Here is a 25029-nt window from a genome sequence, read left to right on the forward strand (position 1 = left end):
GCTAAGCTGCAAACTACATTGAACGTTTTATACCAAACTACGTTTTGTATTAGTTTTTTACCTTGCCATTTTTTTATTTTATTCTACAGATGCATTAAATAAAAAAAGATATATGTATGTTGCTTCTGCGCCTTATTTTATGAAATGCGTCTGTGTAACAATAGAATGACACATAGTGGATGTGCAAGGGAAATGTTTTCTGTCCCTGCCCGATTAATAATTCTGAAAAGAATCCATATTTTCGGAGTACAGCAGTCCTTCTGCGTTCGATTCAAAAAGAATGAAGGGACCGCTTCTGCTTCCTCGTTCACAACACTGTAGCAAATCATCACAGCACTGCTAGACCACGTTTACAGCTTTCAAGAGCGAGTTAATTGCGACTGCGTATTGTTTTGTCATATTATTTTGATATTTTAGTGCTAGAAGGAAGGAAAAAGGGTAAAATCTAAGGCCCCTGCCCCTTTATTTATTTCCTTTCATTTTTAAACGACGGTGTTGCTAAGAAAACATTGGAAGCATTTTCGTTTATTTTAGCATCTAGAACGGTTGTAAATACATTTCAGAATACAATGGCTCGCCCTCGGCCCAGGGAGTACAAAGCTGGAGATCTTGTTTTTGCCAAAATGAAAGGATATCCGTATTGGCCAGCGAGGGTGAGTATTAGATGTAGCCGGGACTGAGAAGCAGGGAGGCGGGGTTGTCTAGGACAGTACAGTCGGCGGAGGATGGGGAAGATGCTGTTGTTGTTCTTGTATCGTTTTCAAAAAGGCTTTTGTTTGTATAGAATTATGCTAAATCGGTATTTGATATGATGTTATCGTTGATTATAACCGGCCTTTTATAGTGTTAAAGGTTATTGTTTATTTAGTATTGGTCTACACCAGAAACACCATTACATCTGCGCTAAGGGCATCAGTTTGATATTCTCCATTTTAAATTAGTTTAGGGAATTATAAGTTCTCCAGTCTAAAAATCAATATTGTGAAACAAAACGTTTTTATCTGGTGCCACTGTGGACTTAATGGTTCCCCGTGCTTACAAATGTGCGCAAAGCGGACGCAGCGTTATTAGTATGAAAACACGTCGCTGTGAAGACTGATGGCCAGGTTCACAGTTATCATGGTGGTGATGACGAGATCGCTTTATGCACAACAGCTGACCAGTAAAAGGCCTATTATCAGCACCTATAGAGCGGCTAAGGCAGATCAGATAGTGAAGGACTGCAGTTTAGAGCAGAAACCCATACATAACATCAGCATTCTCCACTGGAAAAGAGCAAGCTGAGGCATGGCAATAAGACTACCGTTGCATAGCAGTTGGGTCCATTCCTGGTTTTACAAGTTTAACAAGACACAACTGAGCTTGATTCCTATACACTGGGGCTAATGAGCACGTATTCAAACCAGGGATGGGTGAAACTGCTTTGCAATAGGAGTTATTATGAATGCTGCCCCTGTTTTTAAAGGTGATGCATATGGATTGGCACGTTTATAAGGGCGAGTTCAAATTTCTTTATTGGTTTCCACTGACTTTCCAAGTTCCTGGGGGACCTTTACACAAGCAGAAGATGGATTTGATCAGCCACACACACATATACCTTAACAACTGCATTGTGCAGATTACAAGTTGGCTGTAAACATCTGAAGATTGATTGTAGCTCCCAAGTTTGGCATTCCGTTACTGGGTGCGCACTTGCAGCTAAACATTGTGTGTTATTCGCCAAGCTTTCTTACTGTTCCAGCTTCTGAAAAGATTCCTCAAGGCTGATTTTGAGGAAGTGAGGTGGAGAAGCATATTAGAGTTGCACATGCTTCAGTGCACAATGCTTCAATGATGGGCTTCAGTGCTCGAAGCCAATATGTTCCCCCACCATAATCTTTTTAGAAGCAACTTTTGCTGGAATAGTTAATAAGCATAGCAAACAGCAATAGATTTGTACAACAGCATTCGTTGCAATGGGACAGTCAAACTTAGTGAATCACATCCATGTACTTTCCCAGCCAGTCATATGAGGGCAGAAAATACAGATAGAGAAACCAGCAGTCTAGCCAATGAGGTGGTTGACAGAATACAAAACTAAGACATTTTATTCTATAAAATGATTGATTTATTTCCACACTACCCACTGTTAGGCCAGAATGACTCAAACTGGTCATCTTGAGATATGTGTTTTAAAGCCAGTATATAAATTCATATAGAAAAGTGAAAAGGCACACACAAGTAGCGACTTGCGAATATGGAAAGCGAAAGTCCTTCAGTGACCAATAGAGAATGGCTGACCCACATAAAGCAGTACAAGAGAATCATGCGCAATTGAGATGAACTCATCCCTTCTGATTTCATTGCAGACCAGCTGGCTGCAGTTACACTGTTGGACCACCTGGTGGCACTGTGTGCTATATTATAATCACATAACCTCATGGTCCACTATGAAAGGCGTTATATAAAATAAAGATTGATTGATTTGGCCACATAATAGATATTAAACTATAAGTAGGGGTGGAAATAAGTCTCCCGTTGCATAGCAGTTTGGACCATTCCTGGTTTTAGAGTCAGTTTAATAAGGACACACCTGAGGATGTTACCTATACACTGTGGCTGATCAAGCTCGTAGTAAAATGTGGAATGGGTGAAACAGATATGCAGTCTTATTTCCATCCCTGCTATAGCATTCTGTTGACTTTGTTTTGGACATTTATTTTATGGTTGCCCAAGTGATTCTATTGATTCTTTATTCATAAATGTTGGTTAATCACAATGAAGGGTTGAATTCCACACTGTGGTACTTGGGTAAGAAAGAAATCACTGTGTGGGTGCATCAGCTTTGTTTATTCCCAGGGAAAGTTCTGAGCAGACAGTAGTGCTTATCATGGCCCTTTGTTTTTCTTTTTTTTTTTTTTTTTGGTTCATAAGCACATTGCAGTATAGTGTGCTGCTAATACCCTGCCTAAGTTGCTAAGGAGTACATGATTAGTACAATTATTCTAGTGCAGTAGTCCCTTGTAGTACTGCAGACTATATTGATATACTATTGGATAGTTACTTGTATAGTACTTTGCTATTGCTAAAATACGGCTTAGCATCTGAGCAGAATGTTTTTGTAAGGGTAGACTCCTGTTAGAAGTGCTGTTGTTTTTTTGTATTCTGATAATCATATGGATTTGGTACAAGAAAATAATCCATCAGAAGAAGTATGATTAGGAACTTCTTTCTTTTAAAACGATCTTGAAAACTCACATCACAGTTCTAATAGTGTAATTTGCTGAAGGTGTACGTAATTAGAATTGAGTACCTGATGTTCAATGGTTGTGTAGGGAATGCAGTACCTAGCCTACAATAGAGAACATGAATAAATATGAAAGAAGAGGACTGCTAGTCCTCAGCAGTGCCTTTCAGCATCTCAGAATAACTCGTCAGGCTGTGTGCATCCAGTACTGTCCCCAGCACATACGATATGCAAATAACGTCTCTACTGCAGAATTCTTCACTGTAATCACGTCATTCTTTCCTTCAGTGGAGCAGACCACAAAGTGATGCCTTGTGTTGTTGAAATGCTGTTTCTCAATGCTTTGGGAGCTTTTGATTCAGTTCTTTTTGGCAGGTTTCATTGCAAGAGATTCGTTTGTACACAAAATAAAAAGACTTATTAGCATTGAGGTAGATTGCACTATGTGTTGCTTTCCGTCACAGCTACCCATGCCTCAGTTGCTCATACAGTATTTGCATCTACTTGTATGTGTCTCAACAGTCACACTTTGATCCTGTGCACAGTGTGGCTCAGAGCAAATCAGCACAGATTATTACAATTAAATTACAAATAAGTAGTAATACAGAACAGGGATGGAAATAAGACTCGCATTGTAATTTGATCTATTCCTGGTTTTATTAGGAGTCTGATAAGATACACCGGAGCTTGTTACCTACACACTGTGGCTAAACAAGCTTGTATTAAAAGCTGGAATGGATGAAACTGCTACGTGATAGGAGTCGTATTTGCATCCCTGCGGTAAACACTGGTAGATTCTCTACTCTGGATTTTGTTCAAAAAGCTTTCAAATGAACTGAGACAGAATACTGGTGTCTGTGAGATTATGACAGAATTGCTTTGCATAGCCGTGCATGAAAAGGTATCATTCATGAATGCTAGATGAAACTGGTCAACTTCAGTTTATCAGTAAATCTCATATATCCTGTGTTACGGTTATTATTATTGCCAGCTGCCTCCCTAACCAGCAGCATCTCCTTTGAGCACAGATTTTACTTGAAGCCATTTTTAACTGTGCAGTTGTTATGAAAGTGCATTGTGTGTGTGTGTGTGTGTGTGTGGTGGTGGTGGTGGTGGGGGGGGGGAACGGAAAACAAACGGAACGGAATTCAAAACATATTTTGTGCAAACTTCTGAAACTCAGATTTAAACTGACATAACATCTTGTACAAGTTGGGAAACAAAGAAGGGCAGTTGTGTAAGGAAATCTGAGCCTGAAGCATTTGATTTTACTAAGTTTATTTAGTTTTACTAACAGGTAGATCTTTTTTTTTTGACATTTTGAATCAACAGATCAGCTGTAAAAGTGGACGCTCTCATTTCAATGGATGAACCTGATGATACTATGATAGATTCATGTATTATCATTTAACCAACAGATTGATGAACTCCCAGAAGGAGCTGTGAAACCTCCAGCAAACAAATACCCAATCTTCTTCTTTGGCACTCATGAAACGTATGTATAATCCGATTTCTCCCGCTAACCCTCCTTCAGTCCTCAATTATTTTGAAGGAACTGAAGAAGGAACTCCTTTATTGAGTACACATGAGAACATTTTTGTTTTTGTTTTACATGTATTTCTACACGACCTCAGAGTGGGACCTAGGTGTCCCGTGAGGTTCCAGCGTGATTTCTGATGGCACGTGTTAACATACGGCACTAAGATAGACAGGAGATTGAGGTCCTGCCAAGACTGGAAGGGTTAAAATTGCATAAAATTAGGGCAGTCAGAAAGCAATTAGTGATATATATATATATATAAATTTACAGAAGTCAGTTGTATTCTTTCTAGATGTAAGCCACATAAAATAATCCTCTTGTTTTGTGTCAGACTTTAATACAGTAAGTGTTCATTTGTATATTATGCAAATCTTCCTTTTTAAAAAGGGACATCAGGTGCATTTTACCTATATTACCGAGTTGTTGTTGTTCTTCTTCTTTTTCCATTGCAGTGCGTTTCTGGGCCCAAAGGATCTTTTTCCATACAAAGAATATAAAGATAAGTTTGGGAAGTCAAACAAGAGGAAAGGATTCAATGAAGGCTTGTGGGAAATTGAGAACAACCCCGGAGTGAAGTTTACCGGGTATCAGGTACACGGACGCAACCACGCAGTGCAGCCCTGTGTTAAACATGAACCAAGCCGAACACAGTGCAGCCCTGTGTTAAACATGAACCAAGCCGAACACAGTGCAGCCCTGTGTTAAACATGAACCAAGCCGAACACAGTGCAGCCCTGTGTTAAACATGAACCAAGCCGAACACAGTGCAGCCCTGTGTTAAACATGAACCAACCTGAATCATCCAGAACAGGATTCCGTTTCTTTAAACTTGGTGGAATCCCACAAAGCATGATTCAGCCAAATATATAGTTGACGGTGATGTTTTACCTTATACCTGTAGAGGTCAGATAAATCTGTGTTGTCACACAAATGCACCGTTGTACAGAATTATTGTGATTCAACACAGTAAAGCAGTTGGACCGGATGCATTTCCATTGTCTTGAGTGTTGAGATTAACCTGAGGCGCAGTAATATATACATTAAAAATATACATTACCATTGTCAAAATGTGTGTTATATAGATGTTTGCTTTATATGAGACACATTGTATTTTAAAGTATTGTAAACAGTTGCTTTTTACTTTCTGGTTTCAGCTGTGCCCCACTCACAATTTGACCTGTCTGTTTCAGTGCTCACACATACATTTTGTTTTCATCTCACATTAATCTGCTCTGCTAACCTCTACCACTTCCAGGCAGTCCAGCATCAGAGCTCATCAGAGACCGAGGGGGAAGGGGGGAACACAGCCGACGCCAGCAGCGAGGGTGAGGAGGGGGACTCAATAGTGGAGGACGGCAAAGGCAAGAGGAAGAGTGACAAGACTGGCTCCAAGCGAAAGAAGGCACTGTCGACAAAGGTAACGACAAGCCAATGCAAATCTTTCCCTTTGCATAATTAGAGAAATACAAATATGGTGGAAAATGAAACCAGACTTTACACCACAATCTTGTCTAAGGTATTTCACTGTGGTGAGGTATCCAGCAGGTGGCGCATGTTATACATAGGGCTTCTGATTTTTGGTTTTAACCTATAAAACACCCTTGATACAAAAATGAAATCTGTGCATATCCAATAAACACCGGAAAAACAGGAAATGGTTTCACAATTCAAACTACCATTCCCAGTGTAGCTCCCTCCTTCCTGACTCGTATCTGTCATTGATTCGTTCTGAATACTTTAAACCCACCCCCAACTACTGAGTGACAGCTCATTCCTACATTTCTATTGGAGACTCCACTTGCGAGATTTCACACGAGATTACAGTCAGGAATGGAAGCATGTTCCCGGGATTTAAAGGTGTATTACAGTTAAGATACAGAGGATTTAAAACAGAATTGCAAATTGTGGCGAAATGTAAAAAAATGCCTACACACAAAAACCTCTGAAGAATGTGCCCGTGACCATAAGGATGTCGTTGTGGAAGACAGCAAAGGAAAGAAGGTACAATTTAAGTGTGCAAGTACCGTCGAGTTGCTACTATACATATTTTAACAGAAAAAAACACCCAGCGTTTTGGAAAGTAACCGAAAACAAGAATTCCGTACAGTGTATAAAAAACGTCAGCCTCGAAAAAAAGATTTACATAAAACTCTTAAATAGCAAAAAATAAACAACAAAAAATGAAATGAATAAAAACCGAAAAACAGAAGCCCTAGTTATATATTTCATGGTTAATATCCTGTGACAGCGATGGAAATAAGACTCCTGTTGCATAACTGTTTCACACGCTCCAGGTTTTAATACAAGCTTGATAAGCCACAGTGTATAGGTAGTAAGCACAGGTGTGTCTTATTAAACTTAAAATAAACCCAGGAATTGATCATACTGCTATGCAGTGGGAGTCTTATTCCCATCCCTGCTGTGAGCATGGATTTGAATCCACTATGTTCAACCATTTCGAGGGACTGATACTGAAGAGTTTTGACATCTATACTCCACCTACAGACAGCGTTGTCACCATTGCTGATTGATTACATCATACTAGACTAGATTTTTGTTAGTTCCACAGGGGTAATTCAATTAGTCTTGTTTAGCAATCGCAGACTCAGACAGATATAAAACGAAGCAGCAAAGGTTTGCAATTCCAGCAGCATGCAAATCTTGCTGCAGACCCTGATGACAGGCACCCCTGAGAGCAGGGAGAGCTGTCGGGGAGCCAGGGGCTGCTGTCATTAACTCGGATCAGCTGTTGTTTTCAATGTGCTAGCAGAGCAGTTGTGGTCATTGTGTCTGTCCTATATACATTGGTTAAGATAAGGATTTCCTGTTTGTTTTTTCTCTCAAGAAGTCATCTAAGCTGTCAAGGAAGTCCTCTGGAGAGGAGGAAGGTGATAAGGACAGTAAGGAGGAAGATCACAAGAGCAGTTCGGAGGCTAGAGACCCAGATAACGACACGCGGAACGCTTCAGACACCAAGAAACCCAGCGAAGGGGTAAATTCTCGGCACATTTAAGTTTTGTATTGAAACTCATCCAAAAGTAATCCTGTGTGATAATAAAACAAATTCCATACATTTTTCATTTCGTTTTAGCAGCGCTGACAAGTGAAGTTTTTCAATCTCATGTTGAAGAACAGTTTCTTGGCCGTGTTTGGTATGATCTGGCAGTTCATGGCTGTAACATCCCACTTTGCCAATCACACACGTTTTGTGGCCTGGAAATAAATCTCAGACAAATGTACTAAGCAATTAAGCACTGCTGTACTGCTTAAATCTTTCTCTTTAGTGATAACTTTTAATACGCATTTGCAAGTGGAAAACGTACTGTCTGTCTGTCTGTCTGTCTGTCATCTACAATAAAAGTCTGCAAACTTCACCAAGTCTTGTAAATAATACCAATGTACAAAACCTGTTAGTGTTTGTTATAGAGAACCAATGCCAGAACAACACCCTTTTTCAAAGAAATAAAACTCCAGCAGCAATCCTGTCAACACATGGTGGTAAAGATGATTATTTAACGAGTACAGTAGATACAATATATTAAAGTATCAATCCCAATATGCTTTCCTGTAGGGGTTGGTGCATTCCTAACTCCCAGTCCTGCATGCCTGAAACTAAACTGAAATAAAGTGTATTAGGAATTCTGAAAAAGGCATATTCAACCAACCAAATTGTGCCGTGCATGTAGTGTTCCAGTGACATACTGTACAGAAACACATTTTAAGAATGCCCAAACAAGAAAAATGCAGGCATGTAGGTTTGAAAGAATGATTTTATGAACATAGAAGATAAGCAGACTGACCTATATGCATAAAATTGAGAATATTTTATATAAGTCAGGTTTGACTCATCAGGTGTAACGAGATGTGTTCTGTGTCTGGTTGTGGAGCATTAAAAGCATTTGACAGGATGGCAGGCTGTTTTGAAATTGCTGGCCTGTGGCTCTTACTGCAGTGGAGCCAAATCCTTGAGTGGCAAGTTAAAAACTTTCTTTAAAAGGCCTGTTCACACCAGACGTGATGCGACAAGCGATTGTGTAGTATGAAACACAACGCCATGACAAAAAATTAATACAACATGTAGTTTTGATACAAACAATTCAAACTGCCTGTGATGTGACGGGGTGATGCTGAACCGATGCTAGATGCTAAAAAATACTAATTGGTTCTGAACAACGACCAATCAGAGAAGAGTCGCCTATCGCATTGTGAGAGCCTGTCGCCACTGGTGTGACTGTTGTGGTTTCATAGCCTGGTTCATCAATTCTGCTTTGAAATCCTTCACTTGAACTTCAGCAGTCTTTATAGAAAGCATTATGCTTGTCTGTCTTTAATGGTAATGTATGTTGGTTTTTTTTTCCAAACTTAATTGCTCAGAGAAGAATGCTAAATGTTGTGAAGGCCTCCTTAAGGGAGTCATTTATTGTGGCTGTCAAGTGTTACTGGAGTTGTGAAATTATCATTGCTTTTCAATTGTCTGCTGCAATACAAGGTTTCCATTAGTAGAAGCTCACACACACACACACTTCGTCTGTCTCTCCACATTAAAAACCTTTGCATTCAGTAAAGCTCGATCACTCTGGTCCTGTCACATCAATACCACAGAAGTTACTGTCAACAAGATCTCTTTTATATTTACAAATCCCATTTCCAGAAAAAAACACAATCTGTAAGTATGTGTTACAGTGTTCAGATCAAACTTGTATAGTAGTTAACTGTGTTTTCTTTTTTTTTGGGGGGGGGGGGGGGGGGGGGGGGGGGGGGGTTGCATTCAAACAGAGAGTTAAGCTAGTGAATAGTCTACCCTTAAGATCCCAAGGTCTTGGCCTCATTAGTACTTGTTTACCCTCAATTAAGAGTTTACAATTGTGTTTTTGTTATTTTATTACAATTATAATAAATGTTATTTTTTATGAAGGAAAGTCAAATCTGAATGCTCCAAAAATGGACATGGTGTGGAGTAAGAAGCAGCTAACTAGAATTTTCATTTTCTTGTCACCTTGTGAAGGTCAAAGTATACAGTGCAGGTTGATACTTGCGTTTAGCTCATGTCTTGAGGGGGTCTGATCCCCACAGCATGATTAATGTCAGGTGATTTGATCTGCTGCCCACTTTTAAGAAGTTGTACAAGCTCTCGTTCTTCCATTTCAGGACTTTGTTGGAAGCAGGTCTTATATTTTTAAATTAATCTTCAGAAGCAAGCTCAAATCTACTATAATTCTCTACTCTAATTCTAATTACATTTGGTTGGAACGGAGTCCTGAAACGGAAGAGAATGTAATGGAAAGGCTAAAATTGCAGACCAATAACCAGGCTGTTGTTCTTGGGAAACCTGTCGTTCCAGGCAACCAACTTCAAGCTATTTTAACTAACTTTGCAGTATGACTGTACATAAAAACATCGCTCAAAGTGGGCTACAAAAACCCTGACATTTCACCGGTTCAGAACGCAAGCATTCTGTTAACAATCTGCGACAGTTACCTTGTTCTTTGTTGTTTTTTGTCAATTAGAAAGAATATATTTATTTTTTTGATGCAAGTAAAAGGTTGAGGGGGAATAAACTAAATCATTTGCTGTTTGGGATTTGTGTTTTACATTTTTGTTATGCTTGTAATTTAAACATGTTTTACATATTCAAGGTTTGTAGTTTAATGTAAAAGAAATGTTTTTGCTGTTTATGGAAAATAATTTTACAGAATAAAGTTATTGTAATGCAGAAAGTGTGGTGTTTTAGCCATTGAGTGCTGCGATATATGGTTTCTCAACCAGGTTAGACAAAAAAAAAAAGATATTTAGATAAAGGAATGGTATTTGACTTTTCTATTGTAATTGTTTTTTTTTTAAATACTGAATCTATATAAACTACATCCGAAGCTGGCAGCATTCTGAGATGGATGGTCACATGCACTCCAGGACCTTAAGGGTTAATGATCATGCCCATCTGCTTGATGGGGGTTTTTGTGCACCTGGCTAACAAGAAAGACAACGCATTGACCGAAATGATTAAATCAGAGAAATGGCCTGTACGTAATGTAACAAGACACGCAGTTAAGGTAAAATAATCAACTAGGTTTTATTTTTTATAATACCAATACATTTTCAAAGCACCATACGCTTCTATACATTCTTAGTACAGAATTTAAGGCAACTAATATAATATTTTTCATTACTAACCTACATACATACATAGTAGCCCCATGGTGAAGCCCCATAGTAATAGAATATAGTAGACTAAACCATTGTTCCTATAACATCACATCTTCCTGTATGTGCTGCTGTGTTCCCATAGGGACACACAACCTAAATGATCCCTAAGTAAACAATACAACAGACAATGTAAAGTAAATACACACTCCAAGCAATATAAAAGAAACACACAAAAGTTTTTTATTTTTAGAAAAAAGCAAAAAATATAAATCATCTATAAGAAGCTGTCTTAAAGCTCCTGTATTATACATGTACTGCATAGCATGTTTGACCTTAAATGTTTCATTGGCATTACTCAGTCTTTTTATCCCCTGTGGCTTTGAGGAAGAACTCAGGGTTAGTAACACACCTATAGGTAAACAGCTGGGGTACAATTCCATAAACCAAGTTTATTATTAGAAAGCTAGACTTCGCTTCCTCTGGGACCCTGTATGCGAAGGGAGTCCGTGTGTGGAGAGAGGCCCCAATGTGGGAAAACTGAGCCTGTGGATGAAGGAAATAACTGGGTTATTTAAAAATGGAAAGGCAAAGTTGTCCCATAAACATGCTTCAACCACAAATAACCAGTCATCACAGGTGACCAAATTCAGAGAGAGTGCCCGACGCTGTCCTCTCCAGGTGCTCCATAGAAATACATAAACCATAGCAAGCATGTCCGATCTGCACAATGGCCAGGTGTGAACACCTGTACCAGCAGGATTGGCTGTACAGCGTGTAAATGGTTAACAGCCTGCTCTGCAGTGGGAGGATTATTTCCATCATTGTATTACAATGATGTAAAAAGCCTTCTACAAGAGGAACATTCAATTTCAATTCAGAAAAAAAGCCATCTGAAATCCATTTTGGCACTTATGATTAGAATTAGCTAACCACTTCTAAACTGGCAATAACAAGCATTAAAACAGGCCTGCTGTTTAGGTGAACTGAAGAGACGCTCTGTACCGGTTTCAGATGAAAATGAATACATTGTACCAAGGAATTGTTTTGCAATAAAACAAGAAGGAGCGTTTTGGTTTGGGATTATTCCAGTGCACCACATCCTCCACCCCACAGCACACCGGACTGAGTGGCCACTTTATTAATAGCACAGGCAGCTGACACTTAAAGACAGAATCATTCTTGCCAGAGTAAGTACAGGACGCTGGCTTTTATTCGCAAATGTTTTCTATTTAAAGCAACTAATTGTTGTCATGGCATGGGTCCTAATAAAAATCTACCAACAGTGCACGTTTAAAGTTAGCTGTGAAATAGATTTACATTTTCTTTAAAAATGCTTTAAAAATATATTTTAAAAAGGCACAAGCTGGTCTTTCATGTCCAAAAACCATGCCAGACAGAGGGTACTATCAGATCTCACTTAAAATTCAAAAACAGATTTTCATGAAGCCCGTTAGGCGGATCATAAATTGACAGCTGGAAAAAGGCAGAGATTTTAGCAGAAGAAAGTCAACTTTATGGGATGCTGGCTGGAGTCATAAAGTCAGTTTACTCCACCAATCTTTAGCTTTGCCTCAGTCCAAACAAGCTCATGAGCAGCAGATCAGATATTGAGCCTCACTTATCAAGTGCCACGATGAGCGGATAAAAATAGCAACACAGCACATTTGATTCAACAAGCACGTTACAGTGTGTGATGACTTCTTTGAAATAGCAATACGCTGCACGGCTCTGACTTCCAGTGAATCCATCTCTCTCGTCCTTATTAACTGCTTGCATTAAAGCCGGGCAAGTTACTACTGTGAACAGAAATTAACTGCTTGCCTAATGAAGCATATTCATTGTCCTACTATTTCAACAATAGACACTAAAATTATACCTATGCAATAGTAACCACAAGTATTGTTATAATGCTAGTGCATGTTTAAAATGTGTAAGAGGGGAACACACTGGATTAACAAGAACTGGAGGGCACTAGCTCAAGCCCTATTCAGCAGATGAGGTCACAGAGGTGTTTCACTTACTTGTGCCAGTGCCCCGGCGTGGATCAGTGCCAAGTCAGGCATCCAGCTGCACCCAGGAACCAAGAGACCATACAGGGAGACTGTGTAATACGGAACGCAGTAAAACATGTATACTAGCATCTGTGTGAAGAGATGAAAGTTAAAGCATTGGTGTTAATACAAGAGCTTGCGTTACCGAAAGCAACGCGTTTGCTGCTGCTGCTGTTCGGAAGTCATTGCTCACGGTTTTCCTAGAAACCCGTGCAATAGGTGTAACTATAAGCAAATACGCATTGCCACTTTTGATTGGGTATCGTACATCAAGCCCAGGACTTGAGGATCACATTTCTGTGCATTAGGAGAGACCTTCTTGAGTTTGCCATTAGTTGTACATTGATGACTACAAACTATTTTTATGCGAGTGGCCCCAGTCTTTCCAGCCCCTCATCACCAGAAATGTTTACTGTTTTCTTAAATATGAATTAGATAGATAGGAATATAGAAGATTTTTAAACCCCATTACGACTATTACTAAGCACTAAAAGTTTCACATCAAAGATTTGGTTTTATTTGTATATAATATCGATACTGTAAATGCACGTACACTGGGGTAATGACTCAAACAATTAGACACCTCATACCTGGATTTTAGAGTAGGCGGTGGGGTCCTTGAGGTAAGGCTCATGACTCTCTACATACTTCTGGCAAAGCTCAGCAGGGCAGTCTAAAGTGACCTAAAACAATACCGAGGTTAATCCCAATCATTAACCTGACGAATGCCCTGAACACATGGAATAATTCCATTTAACCTCCAGGCTAAATGTGACAACACCAACTCCTCTCTGGCCTTTTATCAAGTAAAAACCCTTTCAGTTGTGTGACGTGCACTTTACCCAGTTTTGCCATGTCCGTGCATATTCTAACTTAAAGAGATGCTAATTGCACAATACAAGAGTTTGATTTTAAATGTTTTATATCATTTCAAAGTTTACATTCCTTTCACAAAACACATTTCTTTTTTCCCCCCTTGCACATGATGACAAATAGAGCCTGTGGTGTCTAATTATTGCATTTCTTAATTACTAAAACAGGGGCGGCTGACAGTGTCTTGATTGATGGCGCTACAGTAGGTGGTGCAGCTGATCCAGACTTTCACCTGTCCAAGCCTGGGGTCATGCTTAGGTTACAAGTGAAATTATTAGTAGACTGGTCAGAACTTTCCTTCAGTTTTATTTTCCCCTCTGAGACCAAATAGCAGGAGTTTCATTTAGTTAGCACTCCTAATGAGCATTCTAGTGATGTGATTAGTGTTCCGATTGGAACCAGTACATTCTGAAGGCAGCCCATACTGTAGTAGTGGAACTCTTACCAGTCCCCTGAAAATGCTGAAGCCAATGGCTGGGATGAAGTAGAGTGCAAAGAGCAGATCAAGTGGTCTTTGCACCAGCCTCCTCTTCTGAGATTCCTGAATGCACTTAATCAAAAATGAAGTATATTATGCAGTGATTTTGCACAATTCAAACTAAATCATTGACCTAAATTCCTGCCAGGTCTAATGTTACTATTGGACAAAACATTCTTCCACCAGAACAAACTATTTCAGCACAAAGCAACTTCACAGAAAGACTGCCCTAGGATTACTAATTAGTGTCTTACACGGAACAATACATGCCAATACGTTACACAAGTATATTACATTTGATTACTTTTCTGTTGTTTTCTTATACTACAAAATACAGTGCTGAAGAAGGAGTTAAAATGTACGTTTTTTTTTTTTTTTTTTTCAGATATCAAGGAACAGGCCAGTCTATAACAAAGCCAAACAAGCCAATAAACATTAAGGAACTATAAAATTCAAGAAACATAGTATCATATTACGACACATTATGTAAATTTACATGAACTAATTAAAATCTGCATGCTTTGTGAGACTCCACATCACATGCTGCACTCCATGTATAAAACGATGCAATGCAGCGACTATATGATACATACCCAATGCTATTCTGTATGAAAAGCCTTTGGGAAAGCACTTCAGAAGTCATTTGGAAAATTCTATTTTTAAATATCATATTTTTATCTGTAAAAAGGGAGCTGTGCAAGATTCCCAGGGTACTACGGTTGACACTAAACAGGCCTCCTGACATTAATGAGGCCTCCTGTGTGAAAACAACGATACCACTGAAGTACTTAACTCTTTGAGCACTAAAACTTGGCAGCCTTTTTTAAAAGCACTACGCATTTAAAAAGCCAACTACATTTGGGCATTTTAAGTTGTGTATTGAATATCTCTTCTTTAACTATTTTTAAATAAATAGTTTAAGCCCTAAAATCCAATTCCAACATTTTGCAAATAACTCCTTAAATTGATTCCCTCGACAAGAGGTCATGTGAAGTTCCCTAAATTCTTCATTTGAAAACAGTTGTATCTGGTTTAAATGTTACAGACTGTGGTCTTGGTGTTGTGCTTTTTACCTTAAGTGTTGATGCTTCTGTTACTGACGGCTGACTGAAGATGCGAAAGGCGGCCCACACGTTCAGAATGACATACAGGGCATCTAGGAGAAAGGCAGGGCACAGCCTCACTCCGTATTTACCTGGAAAGAGTTAAGATTTCCCTATAAGTAGCAATGAAATCCACAACAAACTACACCAAAAACAAAAGCAATTACAGCAGCATCTGTGCACAGCTTCTTTTAGGACTGCATATTTCAACACTGTTAAAATACGATAGGTCGAGAATTCAATCTATTGCCCTGGAGTGCCAGCTACCCAGCCAAATCAAAGACCATATTCAGACATGGATATTGAGCACTGAGGCTCAAGTGCTGTTTCTGAATACGGTCTGTCTTGGAGAGAGAGTTTTAAAAAGTAGAAGAGAACCACAGAGCAAGCCCATGCACACTCGGGTAGGGGTAAGTGTAAGAAACTATAGCAACACAGGCTTTCTTACTGCTTTTGATATGGAAAAAACACCTGTTTGTGTCACAGTGAGGCACAATTGGGATCAGCTTTACTAAATAAAGAAGATAGGCAGCACTCTCTCTTTGTCTTACCGACGGCATTTCCGGGAAGGTAGACAATGATAGTCATTAGGACGGATCCTACCCAGTACTGGCCAATCATTCTGTAACCCTCTCTGTCAAGAACAAGCAGTACATTAGACACCCAAAAACAAGTTAGCTGCTGTACTTTACATATTCAAATCAATGTCTGTCTTAGTAACCATCATCATCAACGCTGACAAAGACACTGGCAGAAACATCCGTCTCCTTGACTTCCTTCTAAACTTTATCTCACAAGTCAGTATTGAGTCTTCATTTATGGAAGGAAAAAATAATGCAGCAAGGTAAAAAGATCCACAAGATTATTTATAATAACTGCAGCAAGTAGCGCCCACTGCATATTTGACCCATTTTATATAGCTTGTGGTTAAATAAAGCCAACATTCACATTCCTTTATTGTTTGCTAGCACAGATATACAATATACAATCTAGGGATGTTAATGCCACCGGGCTTTACTCATTAGGCCTGTAGTAAGCAACTTAGGTTCAGTTACAGTTCAGCTGTCCACTACAGCTTAAGTTTCTTTAGTTTAATGATTAATACACAAAGCTACAGGATCAATCAGAGAAGTGAACATTGAGCATTATAAATACCCCTTTTCAATGCAAAACAGGCATCAGCTGAGGCGTCAGGTGATGGTAATATGCAAAAATCCAACCTGGGCATGCTTTACAATGTAAAAAAAAAAAAAAATAATAATACAACCTACGACAAATTCCACAGCAAACAGAAAACACTACATCTGTCTTCATAAAATGCTGTGCAATTCTCAATGTTTTCTCCAGTGCTGCTTTAGGGGAACATTTTCTTGGATATACTGTAACCAGATGGTTGCAGTTTATTGGCACAACCTAATCAGATTCAAGCTACCTGTCCCAGGAATTGATACTGTGTGTTGGTGCTCTACTTACCCCCAGGAAATAGCTGCAACCATGAGCAAATACATGAGATAGTGCACGCAGCCATCCCAATAGCAGATCATGTGACCATGGGCTGTGTTCAGGTAAGACTGTCCCTAAAAGAATGGAATGAACATCATTCCAGCCAATGCACCAGACACACACAATAGACAACACCTTCATTAAGGTAATACATAAATACATAAACTCTTTCAGATGATGGGTCAGATTCAACAATGAAACGTATAACATATACAGAGATTTTTAACCAACACGTTTTTTTCTTTAAATAGTTTCTGACGTGACTCCCAACCATCATTTTACACTTCTGTACATGTGAAGCCGATGTGGTTGAAAACCAATTTTAAAAAGGACACTTCCTGGCCTGCAGTGTCACTGTGACAGATGGAAATAAGACTCCTACTTCCTAGTGTGCTGCACGCTTGATTAGCCACAGTGCATACAGTAACATGCTCAGGTGTGTCTTATTAGACAAAGTAAAACCTAGGAAACAGCAATGCAATGGGATCCTTATTTCCCCATGTGTGAGAAGAGACTTTTGTGTCAATGGGATGTTCCTCACATGACTGCTTTATTTGTTACGCAAACTGGAAGTGGTTGTCTACAGTTTGGGAGTGCACGTTTTTATATTAGTTACCTCTTTCAAGTAAAACGCCATGTATCCATCGATGATTCCATCCTGTTCAAGTCCTAGTATTAGGTCAACAACACTCAGAAAGGCAAACACAGAATAGACTGGTAAAAAAAAAAGAAAAAATCACCAATAGGAGATTAAAACACACCAAGCATGCGGTGCAGAAAAGCCAAATTAATTTGTTCCAATAAATGTGCCACATCTATAAATAGCTGTCCCATAATTGTTTCAAGGCAAATGTTTTGGGGTTTTACAATAGAGGACACTGTAGGTACACTGGTTACTTTAGAAGCATTGCACCAAACAAAACCAGACTGTTCCTTTAGCGTCACAATGCAATTGAATTCCACCCTACTCTGATCTCACCTCCTCTGGGGCTTCTCCCGGGTCTTCGTCAGCTGTGTCATAATCCCACAAGAGCACACCTTGACTGGAACTTAATGTCAACTTGACTAGAACTTAAAGACAGTGGCTCATTAAGGACATGGACATTTAAAAAAAAAAAAAAAAGAAGAATGTATTATGTATAGATCCTGAGAATTTCTTGTGATCTCGACAGAACACATGTCTATTTTTTCCCCCCACTGTCCTTAAAGAGCCACTGTGCTTAAAAGGACCAATTCATGGCAAGTAATACCTTGAACATGGTCCTGACACACATATCTGAGCACCACAACAGCCCCCTACAAGATGCTACCAGATGCCAAAGGATAAGCCAAAATCAGTAGATCACAGGGGCCTCTGTGTGATGCCATCCACAAACAATGGAAACAACACTTACCATAAAACAGCGGATCTTTGGGGGGGTTTTTTCTGAGCAAGAGACGTGCCAAAACTGCTATGACCAGCAAAACCAAAGCTCCAGCAACAAGGACTGCTCCAGTACTGGAAAAACAAACAAACAAATAAGAAACATCAAAGACTGAGCAGACATGCCCTCCTTGTAAATAATAAGATTAGTTATAGTTACACAACTTACAAAATCTGTTTTATGAGCTAATATACGGTATAACTTTGAGGGGTTAGGCCTAGACAATAAGAAGACATTAATATTTAAGCTATTAGCGGACACACATACAAGTCACTGTAATAACTACAAGTTCATAACTAGGTCTTTCTTCATTGTGCAACTTTGCACTGCTATTGTTTTTTTTTTTTTTTTTTTTATATGTTTGAAGAGGAAGTACAGCACCACACCCCTCGTTTACTGTTGTTTGTAATAACCATGTAGCCGCTTGCAGTGCATCACTATCGTATAATGCACCGCTCTCCTTTCATATGCACAAGCAAAGAACTATATTTTTGAAACACAATCTCACATAAAACACTCACCTGTTGGTGTGAAATAAAAAGTTAAACAAGTAGGTGATGGGTATGGACAGCATTGATAATACAAACACTCCAGTCCCAGCTGAGCCATTCATTGCGCTTTCTACTACCGTGTTGCTTTGCTATGATCTACAACAAGCGTATTATTGAAATAAAACCAGCTTTACAGCTTGCAATGCTGTCGTCCCCTGCAACTCGATATTTGCCAATTTTGCAGTAACAATGCATGCATGTGGATCACCTTCCAGTGGCGATAAGAGAATCAAACGCAGAGTAGTAAAAGGTCAGCGTCTTCTCCCTTGCAATGCAAAGCGGTTAGTGGTATCCAACGTCCGCATGCTGTTGTAGCAGCAATGACACGAGCTGTCAGGAAACTGGGGTGACCGCGGTCCTAACGTCAATCAGCACGCTTATGCAGGAAAGTAGGACGGCGCTATTGTTTCAGCACCCCAGTGGAGGACATTGAATACATTCAGCTAATACTTTTCTTTCAAACACGGCTGTGCTGCATTGATCGAGGCAGAGCTAAATCCAAACCCTAAAATTAAGCACGCACATCATTTATTTGGCGAGCGTTTTAATTTGTCACTTCCCGAATAAGAATTATGATCATGCTCTGCTACTTGCTAACTAAACCGATGTGTTAACGTCACTGCGATTACAGATCATCCTGGGTGTAGCAGAACATCGGTAATTAAAAAGAAACTTTAACAAACGGCATTAGTCACAGTTTGACATTGAGTCCAGCACTGTCAACACATACAGTAAATGTGTAGGTAGTATGGTCTTAGTATGCTTGTATTAATTAGCTATTAATTAAAATATTGTAATCAATAGTTTAATAAAACAATATATCCCTGCATAGCATTTGAACAGTCATAGCTCAGTTTCTACATAACCTACTGTTTGAATCCGCGCTTCTTACTGCCCTCTAGTCTAGTGCACGTTTTGTGTTACTCTTAACTGAAACTGAAGGGTTTTTACAATTACGCAAGGGCTTCTGTATTATTTATTTATTTATTTATGGTTTATTTTTTGAAGTGTTTTCTAAGATAACGTATTTACCATATTATCTGTATGTCCTGGTAAGACATGTCTCGCAAGACATCACGAAACTAGTGTGCATCTCAAGGGTTAACTCGGCTTGGCAGCACCGGAGACGTCATTTGTGTGAGCAGTAAACAGAAGCGAGGGGAAGCAGCTGTCGTGTCAAAACATGGCAGTGTTGTTTCTCCTTTTCACAAAGAGGTTTGACAACATTTCATTTTTTTGTAAACACAAACGCTAAATAAAGAAAACATCGACGGGCCATGGCTACCGGAGGTGGGCCAGCGTCAAATGTAGAAAGACGAGCTTCGAACTTCGCTCACTCGGGAGCGGGCAGGAATGCAGGGGCAGCGCCTGCTGCAGCCACCCCGGGCTCTCCGTCGCTGGGCCTTCACAGGGAGCCCATGTACAACTGGCAAGCCACGAAGAGCTCCGTGAAAGAGCGATTCGCGTTTCTGTTCAACAACGAGCTGCTGAGCGACGTAAGGTTCGTTGTAGGCAAGGGGAGGCTAACTCAGAGGATCCCTGCTCACAAGTTTGTGCTAGCGGCTGGCAGCGCTGTCTTTGACGCCATGTTCAACGGAGGCATGGCAACTACCTCTGCTGAGATCGATCTGCCTGATGTGGAAGCCGCTGCTTTCCTGGCATTGCTAAGGTGAGTGAAATCAAAATGTAGAAATGTTAAAAATCTAAAAGACATCCTGCGGTGATAATTTCGGCGATGTAATATAGTGGGCAGTACTTGAATTAATTCAGATGTACAACTAAAAACAGAAAATAATTGCTCGGAGTTTAATAACTTGAATTCGTGAGGAAGGACTGCACCTGCGCGTACGTTATCTAATCGTAACCTGTCAAAAACCAAACTATCTAGAACACGCCCCTTTCTAGCGTTTGATTCATTCGCATCCACCCCACCTTTCCCAAAGTCTGGACAAAACAAACAAATGTGGCTCACTTTTGTGTAAACGGGCTTCCCCTGGCATGACTGTATAATAGACTAAGACCGAGGAAGGCATTAATTGCTCTAAGTTACTGATTCCAAAGTGACAGCTTAGCTGCACATCTCCCCGACTTCCCTGTAGGGATTAGAGAGGCGCGGTAATGGTCTACCATTGCAGACTGCTAACCTTAACCCAGTTTCATCCTGGCTGCTCATGGTGGCTCTCTAAGTGTTCTGACAGTTGTTTTAAAAACAAAAATATCCAACCGCACCACAGTTTTGATTGCATAGCAATTACACAGAGACAGTCCACATTCTTCGATGTACTAGCATGGGAGTATTACCCGTGCTCAATAGTCATTTTAGCAGAGTCCTTACTGGTCTTCGAAACACCTTTACCCTTCTTTCACTTAAATTAACCAAATTAAATTCCTTCCTGGTCTGAATCGTTTAATTTGCCTGACTGACTGCAGTCCAAGTTGTCCTTAGTCTAACTCTTGCTGCTAATGGTTTCATTGTTTTTGTCTGGTTTGGACGCGGCATGCATCTTTACGAACTTAACCTTGTGATAAACAGTTTTTTAGTTAACGTCAGGAAGTCGCTTTAATAAAATAGTTTTGTCATATTTGACCCATTCCAGCTAGAATATTTGCCTAATTTACACTTTTGAGTTTAAATTGAGAGAACAAGAGGTACTTTGTCATTCAAGCAAGAGTAAAATTAATTTTGCTTGCATGTGAATAGTGCTGAAAGCCATCCATTGCACTTGGGGCTTAATCTAATTTAAAGTCTGCAGGGATGCATAGGTGGTGTTTTGTGTTGTTTTAATGGGTGTATATACAATGTGCTGTAAAACTGTACATGTACATTGTTATCTGAACTATGGAAGTTGTAACTGATCTTCTGAAATGGGATCAAACTAGTCTAGTTCATTGGTAGAAAGTCAACATTGTGTTTCTGTTGAGTTCAAGTTTCATTTTTAAAAAATCGTAGCTGTAGTTTTAAAAAGTTTCAAACAGGCAGTCGTGGTTAACTGGTCAACAGCCACCCAATCTGTGGTGCCTCGCTGGAGCCACGGCTAGGCTCACATTTCATAAGCTGGAGGTTATTTGCAAGCACAAAGTTTGTAAATGTAAAAGTTTTTGTAGTATATAAGTTTAATTTTGTAGTTTTTAATAATGCCTTGTCTTTTTCGTTTGTTTAAGGTTTCTTTATTCAGATGAAGTTCATATAGGTCCAGAGACAGTAATGACCACCCTTTACACTGCCAAAAAATATGCAGTCCCTGCATTGGAAGCCCACTGTGTAGATTTTCTCACCAAACATCTCCGAGCGGATAATGCTTTTATGCTTCTTACTCAGGTAATCCACATGCACAATTGATGCCCATTAAACACAAAACTGCTTTCTTTATGTATTTGCAATATAGGTTGAAAGAGTCTATTTATTTATTTACAAACCTGTGTTTGATTTGCATGAATAACAAATCCTCCACATGTTTTATTATAAACTCTCTAATTACTTGTAATCACTTCCCATTTGTAGGCTAGGTTGTTTGATGAACCTCAGCTTGCCAGTCTTTGCTTGGATACAATAGACAAAAGTACAGGAGATGCAATAAGTGCAGAAGGCTTCACAGATATTGACTTGGGTATGTAAATCATATACATTTTTGCTAACCTCTGTGTGTAGTTATTAAACTTTTTGGTGATGGCAAAATGTGGTGTTCTGCTGGAAAATACACAGATATTTTCAGATTTATATTTCACATAGATTTGCATGTCTTGCAAAGGTGCATATGTTGATCAGGCCCACCAAACTATATCTCGGAGCGTACATGTTTAATTTTTAAAGTTTTTTTTTTTACTGATGTCTTTGTTTAGATACACTCTGTGCAGTGCTAGAAAGAGACACACTGGGAATCCGGGAGAATAGACTCTTTGCTGCTGTTGTGCGCTGGGCTGAAGCAGAATGTTACAGACAAGAGCTTCCACTAACTTCAGAAAACAAGCAGAAAGTGCTGGGGAAAGCGTTAACGCTTATTCGCTTCCCCTTGATGACAGTGGAGGAGTTTGCTGCAGGTGAATGTTTTGTTTTTTTAAGATCTTTTTATTACATTTTTTATAGTAAGTTATCTTGTTAAATGTAACAAAATAATGAATTAATTAAAATAAAGAAAATATATTTCATTTTCGTAATGCATAGATCACAATCACATGGAAATGGTAAATCATTATATTGTATATTTGCTTGTATCTGGAATGTAATGGAAGGTGTTTACTAACTCTCTCTCTCTTGTGTTTCTCATCAAAAGGAAGAACCAGAGAAACCAGTTTAATATTCTTTCTTGTGCCACAGGGCCTGCCCAGTCTGGGATTTTGTTCGATCGGGAGGTGGTAAATCTGTTTTTACACTTTACAGTAAACCCCAAACCCCGGGTTGACTGCATTGACAGGCCACGATGTTGTCTCAGGGGGAAAGAATGCAGCATTAATAGATTCCAGCAAGTAGAGAGTCGCTGGGGATATAGTGGAACCAGTGACAGAATAAGGTAAGCTGTAGAGCCATTCGCTAGAACAGGTTTCATGTGAGTAAAGAGTTAACATGGAAAGGGATCTTATTGAAATACAGTTACATTGTTATGATTGTACTTTCACAAGTACATGTAAATAATGAGTACCTTCATTGTTTTGTAGGTTTACTGTTAGTAGAAGAATATCTATAGTGGGCTTTGGTCTCTATGGATCTATTCATGGACCAACTGATTATCAGGTCAATATACAGGTATGAACGCCGTTCTTCTATTGCATGGCGCTTTATAAGCTACAAATCAGCTGTTCCATTGCCAATGTTTTTCTGCAGTTTTATATTGACAGATTGTTTATTTCTTTCTTTCTTTTTTCTTCTTTGTTCTCCAGATTATTGAAAGTGACAAAAACCAGACACTAGGACAGAATGACACAGGGTTTAGTTGTGATGGAACAGCTAACACGTTCAGAGTAATGTTTAAGGAGCCTATAGAGATTATACCGAATGTCAGCTATACGGCATGTGCAACTCTTAAGGTACGATTCAGCTTGCCTATTGTGTTAACTTTTTTAGGTTATACATTTACAGATGACAAATTCTGATTTTATAGTGTAGCTGGGTCCTGTGTGTGTGTGTGTGTGTGTGTAATATATATATATATATATATATATATATATATATATATATATATATATATATATATATATATATATATATATATGTGTATATGTATGTGTAATGCACCGTGTTTTGTATGTATTTCATGTTTTATTTTGGGGAGGGGTTGCGGTTTATGAACATGATTTATGACCAGTTTTGAAAAGGAGTGCGGTCTAACAAGGTCTGATTTTTGTTTTTGTAGGGTCCTGATTCACACTATGGTACCAAAGGGTTAAAGAAAGTGATTCATGAATCTGCAACAGGAACCAAGACCTGTTTTTTGTTCTTCAGTTCACCTGGGAATAACAATGGCACTTCCGTGGAGGATGGACAGATTCCAGAGATTATCTTCTACACATAGACCTTGGAATTGCAATATCTTATCTTGATTGGCAGTATAAAGGGAAGCATGTTGCATCTTAACATATTACAAAGAGGATACAAAAAAAAAAAAAAAAAAAAAAAATGGTGAAATGGAGTACAGGTGACAATGTTTTACAAAACTGGAGATTTCTTCAAGCAAAAAGTAGCACTTTTTTGTTAGTACTATAGCGAGGAAGGAGACAAGTGGTGTGTGTTGATTTAAAACATACAGCAAACGAAGAAATGCATGCTATAAATTGATGAACATCGAAAAAGCCTGCAACTACTGTTCAGTTCTTTTCTGGGTTCTATTTAAACCCGACACATCTCAGGCCTAGGGATTCCTATGTTTTGTTATAATTGTTGCCTCGCTGTATGGATTTCATACACATAGTTGTATCATTTAACCAAGCTTGCTGTACATTTAAGAATGGAAACAAATTCATCTTAACTGGAGTGAATTTTTTTTTGTTTTTTTTTGCATTCTTACTTGTATAAAGATAGCCGTAATCAGCCTTTTAACCTTATTTACAGCCCAATGAATCCCCAACATAACATGAAGTCAGTGTTTTTGTTTGTCAGACTCCTGAAGCAATGAAACAACACCCATGTTATAAAGCACTACAG

General features: G+C 39.1%; 3 protein-coding genes across 9 annotated transcripts; 2 read left to right on the forward strand and 1 right to left on the reverse strand.

Moving 5' to 3' along the window:
• The first annotated feature begins 210 nt into the window (after nt 1–210).
• Nucleotides 211–9483, forward strand: LOC121298919 (hepatoma-derived growth factor-related protein 3-like). Of its 4 annotated transcripts, none has more exons than XM_041226239.1 (6): nt 211–653; nt 4645–4721; nt 5219–5357; nt 6022–6183; nt 7612–7758; nt 7858–9483. In XM_041226239.1, exons 1-6 carry the CDS (start codon nt 570–572, stop codon nt 7864–7866), a joined length of 618 nt encoding a protein of 205 aa, XP_041082173.1. In that variant the 5' UTR covers nt 211–569; the 3' UTR covers nt 7867–9483. The 4 variants fall into 4 exon arrangements, with proteins under 4 accessions (XP_041082173.1, XP_041082174.1, XP_041082172.1 ...); XM_041226240.1 differs by having other exon boundaries at nt 7861–9483; XM_041226238.1 differs by having other exon boundaries at nt 7615–9483.
• Nucleotides 9484–11163: 1680 nt separating this feature from the next.
• LOC121298918 (transmembrane 6 superfamily member 1-like) lies at nt 11164–19338 on the reverse strand. Of its 3 annotated transcripts, none has more exons than XM_041226234.1 (10): nt 18864–19321; nt 18313–18416; nt 17535–17632; nt 16889–16992; nt 15967–16049; nt 15386–15507; nt 14280–14375; nt 13552–13644; nt 12932–13051; nt 11164–11453 (listed from the first exon to the last, which is right to left on the reverse strand). In XM_041226234.1, the coding sequence occupies exons 1-10, from the start codon at nt 18953–18955 to the stop codon at nt 11262–11264; spliced, it is 1104 nt and encodes a 367-aa protein (XP_041082168.1). In that variant the 5' UTR covers nt 18956–19321; the 3' UTR covers nt 11164–11261. The 3 variants fall into 3 exon arrangements, with proteins under 3 accessions (XP_041082168.1, XP_041082167.1, XP_041082170.1); XM_041226233.1 differs by having other exon boundaries at nt 14280–14384; XM_041226236.1 differs by lacking the exons at nt 11164–11453; nt 13552–13644; nt 14280–14375; nt 15386–15507 and having other exon boundaries at nt 12966–13051; nt 18864–19338.
• Nucleotides 19339–20014: 676 nt separating this feature from the next.
• Nucleotides 20015–24402, forward strand: LOC121299221 (BTB/POZ domain-containing protein 1-like). 2 transcript variants are annotated; one of them, XM_041226866.1, is made up of 8 exons: nt 20015–20562; nt 22056–22212; nt 22396–22501; nt 22734–22931; nt 23209–23401; nt 23547–23634; nt 23769–23915; nt 24242–24402. In XM_041226866.1, the coding sequence occupies exons 1-8, from the start codon at nt 20171–20173 to the stop codon at nt 24398–24400; spliced, it is 1440 nt and encodes a 479-aa protein (XP_041082800.1). In that variant the 5' UTR covers nt 20015–20170; the 3' UTR covers nt 24401–24402. The 2 variants fall into 2 exon arrangements, with proteins under 2 accessions (XP_041082800.1, XP_041082801.1); XM_041226867.1 differs by having other exon boundaries at nt 23272–23401.
• The last annotated feature ends 627 nt before the right edge of the window (nt 24403–25029 follow it).

Source organism: Polyodon spathula, chromosome 24 (genome assembly GCF_017654505.1).
Source record: "Polyodon spathula isolate WHYD16114869_AA chromosome 24, ASM1765450v1, whole genome shotgun sequence".
Lineage (NCBI taxonomy): Eukaryota > Metazoa > Chordata > Actinopteri > Acipenseriformes > Polyodontidae > Polyodon > Polyodon spathula.

Bases quoted from the DNA above. Each gene is read 5' to 3' on its own strand.
- LOC121298919 (XM_041226237.1), top strand. From the start codon at position 570: ATGGCTCGCCCTCGGCCCAGGGAGTACAAAGCTGGAGATCTTGTTTTT. The intron at 4,722-5,218 runs GTATGTATAATC...TTTCCATTGCAG, and splicing joins TTCTTTGGCACTCATGAAAC to TGCGTTTCTGGGCCCAAAGG. The intron at 5,358-6,021 runs GTACACGGACGC...TACCACTTCCAG, and splicing joins TGAAGTTTACCGGGTATCAG to GCAGTCCAGCATCAGAGCTC.
- LOC121298918 (XM_041226233.1), bottom strand. From the start codon at position 18,955: ATGAATGGCTCAGCTGGGACTGGAGTGTTTGTATTATCAATGCTGTCC. The intron at 18,417-18,863 runs GTGAGTGTTTTA...TTGTTTTTCCAG, and splicing joins TTTTTATTTCACACCAACAG to TACTGGAGCAGTCCTTGTTG. The intron at 17,633-18,312 runs GTAAGTGTTGTT...TTTTTTTACCAG, and splicing joins CAAAGATCCGCTGTTTTATG to TCTATTCTGTGTTTGCCTTT.
- LOC121299221 (XM_041226866.1), top strand. From the start codon at position 20,171: ATGGCTACCGGAGGTGGGCCAGCGTCAAATGTAGAAAGACGAGCTTCG. The intron at 23,402-23,546 runs GTAAGCTGTAGA...ATTGTTTTGTAG, and splicing joins GGAACCAGTGACAGAATAAG to GTTTACTGTTAGTAGAAGAA. The intron at 23,635-23,768 runs GTATGAACGCCG...TTTGTTCTCCAG, and splicing joins ATTATCAGGTCAATATACAG to ATTATTGAAAGTGACAAAAA.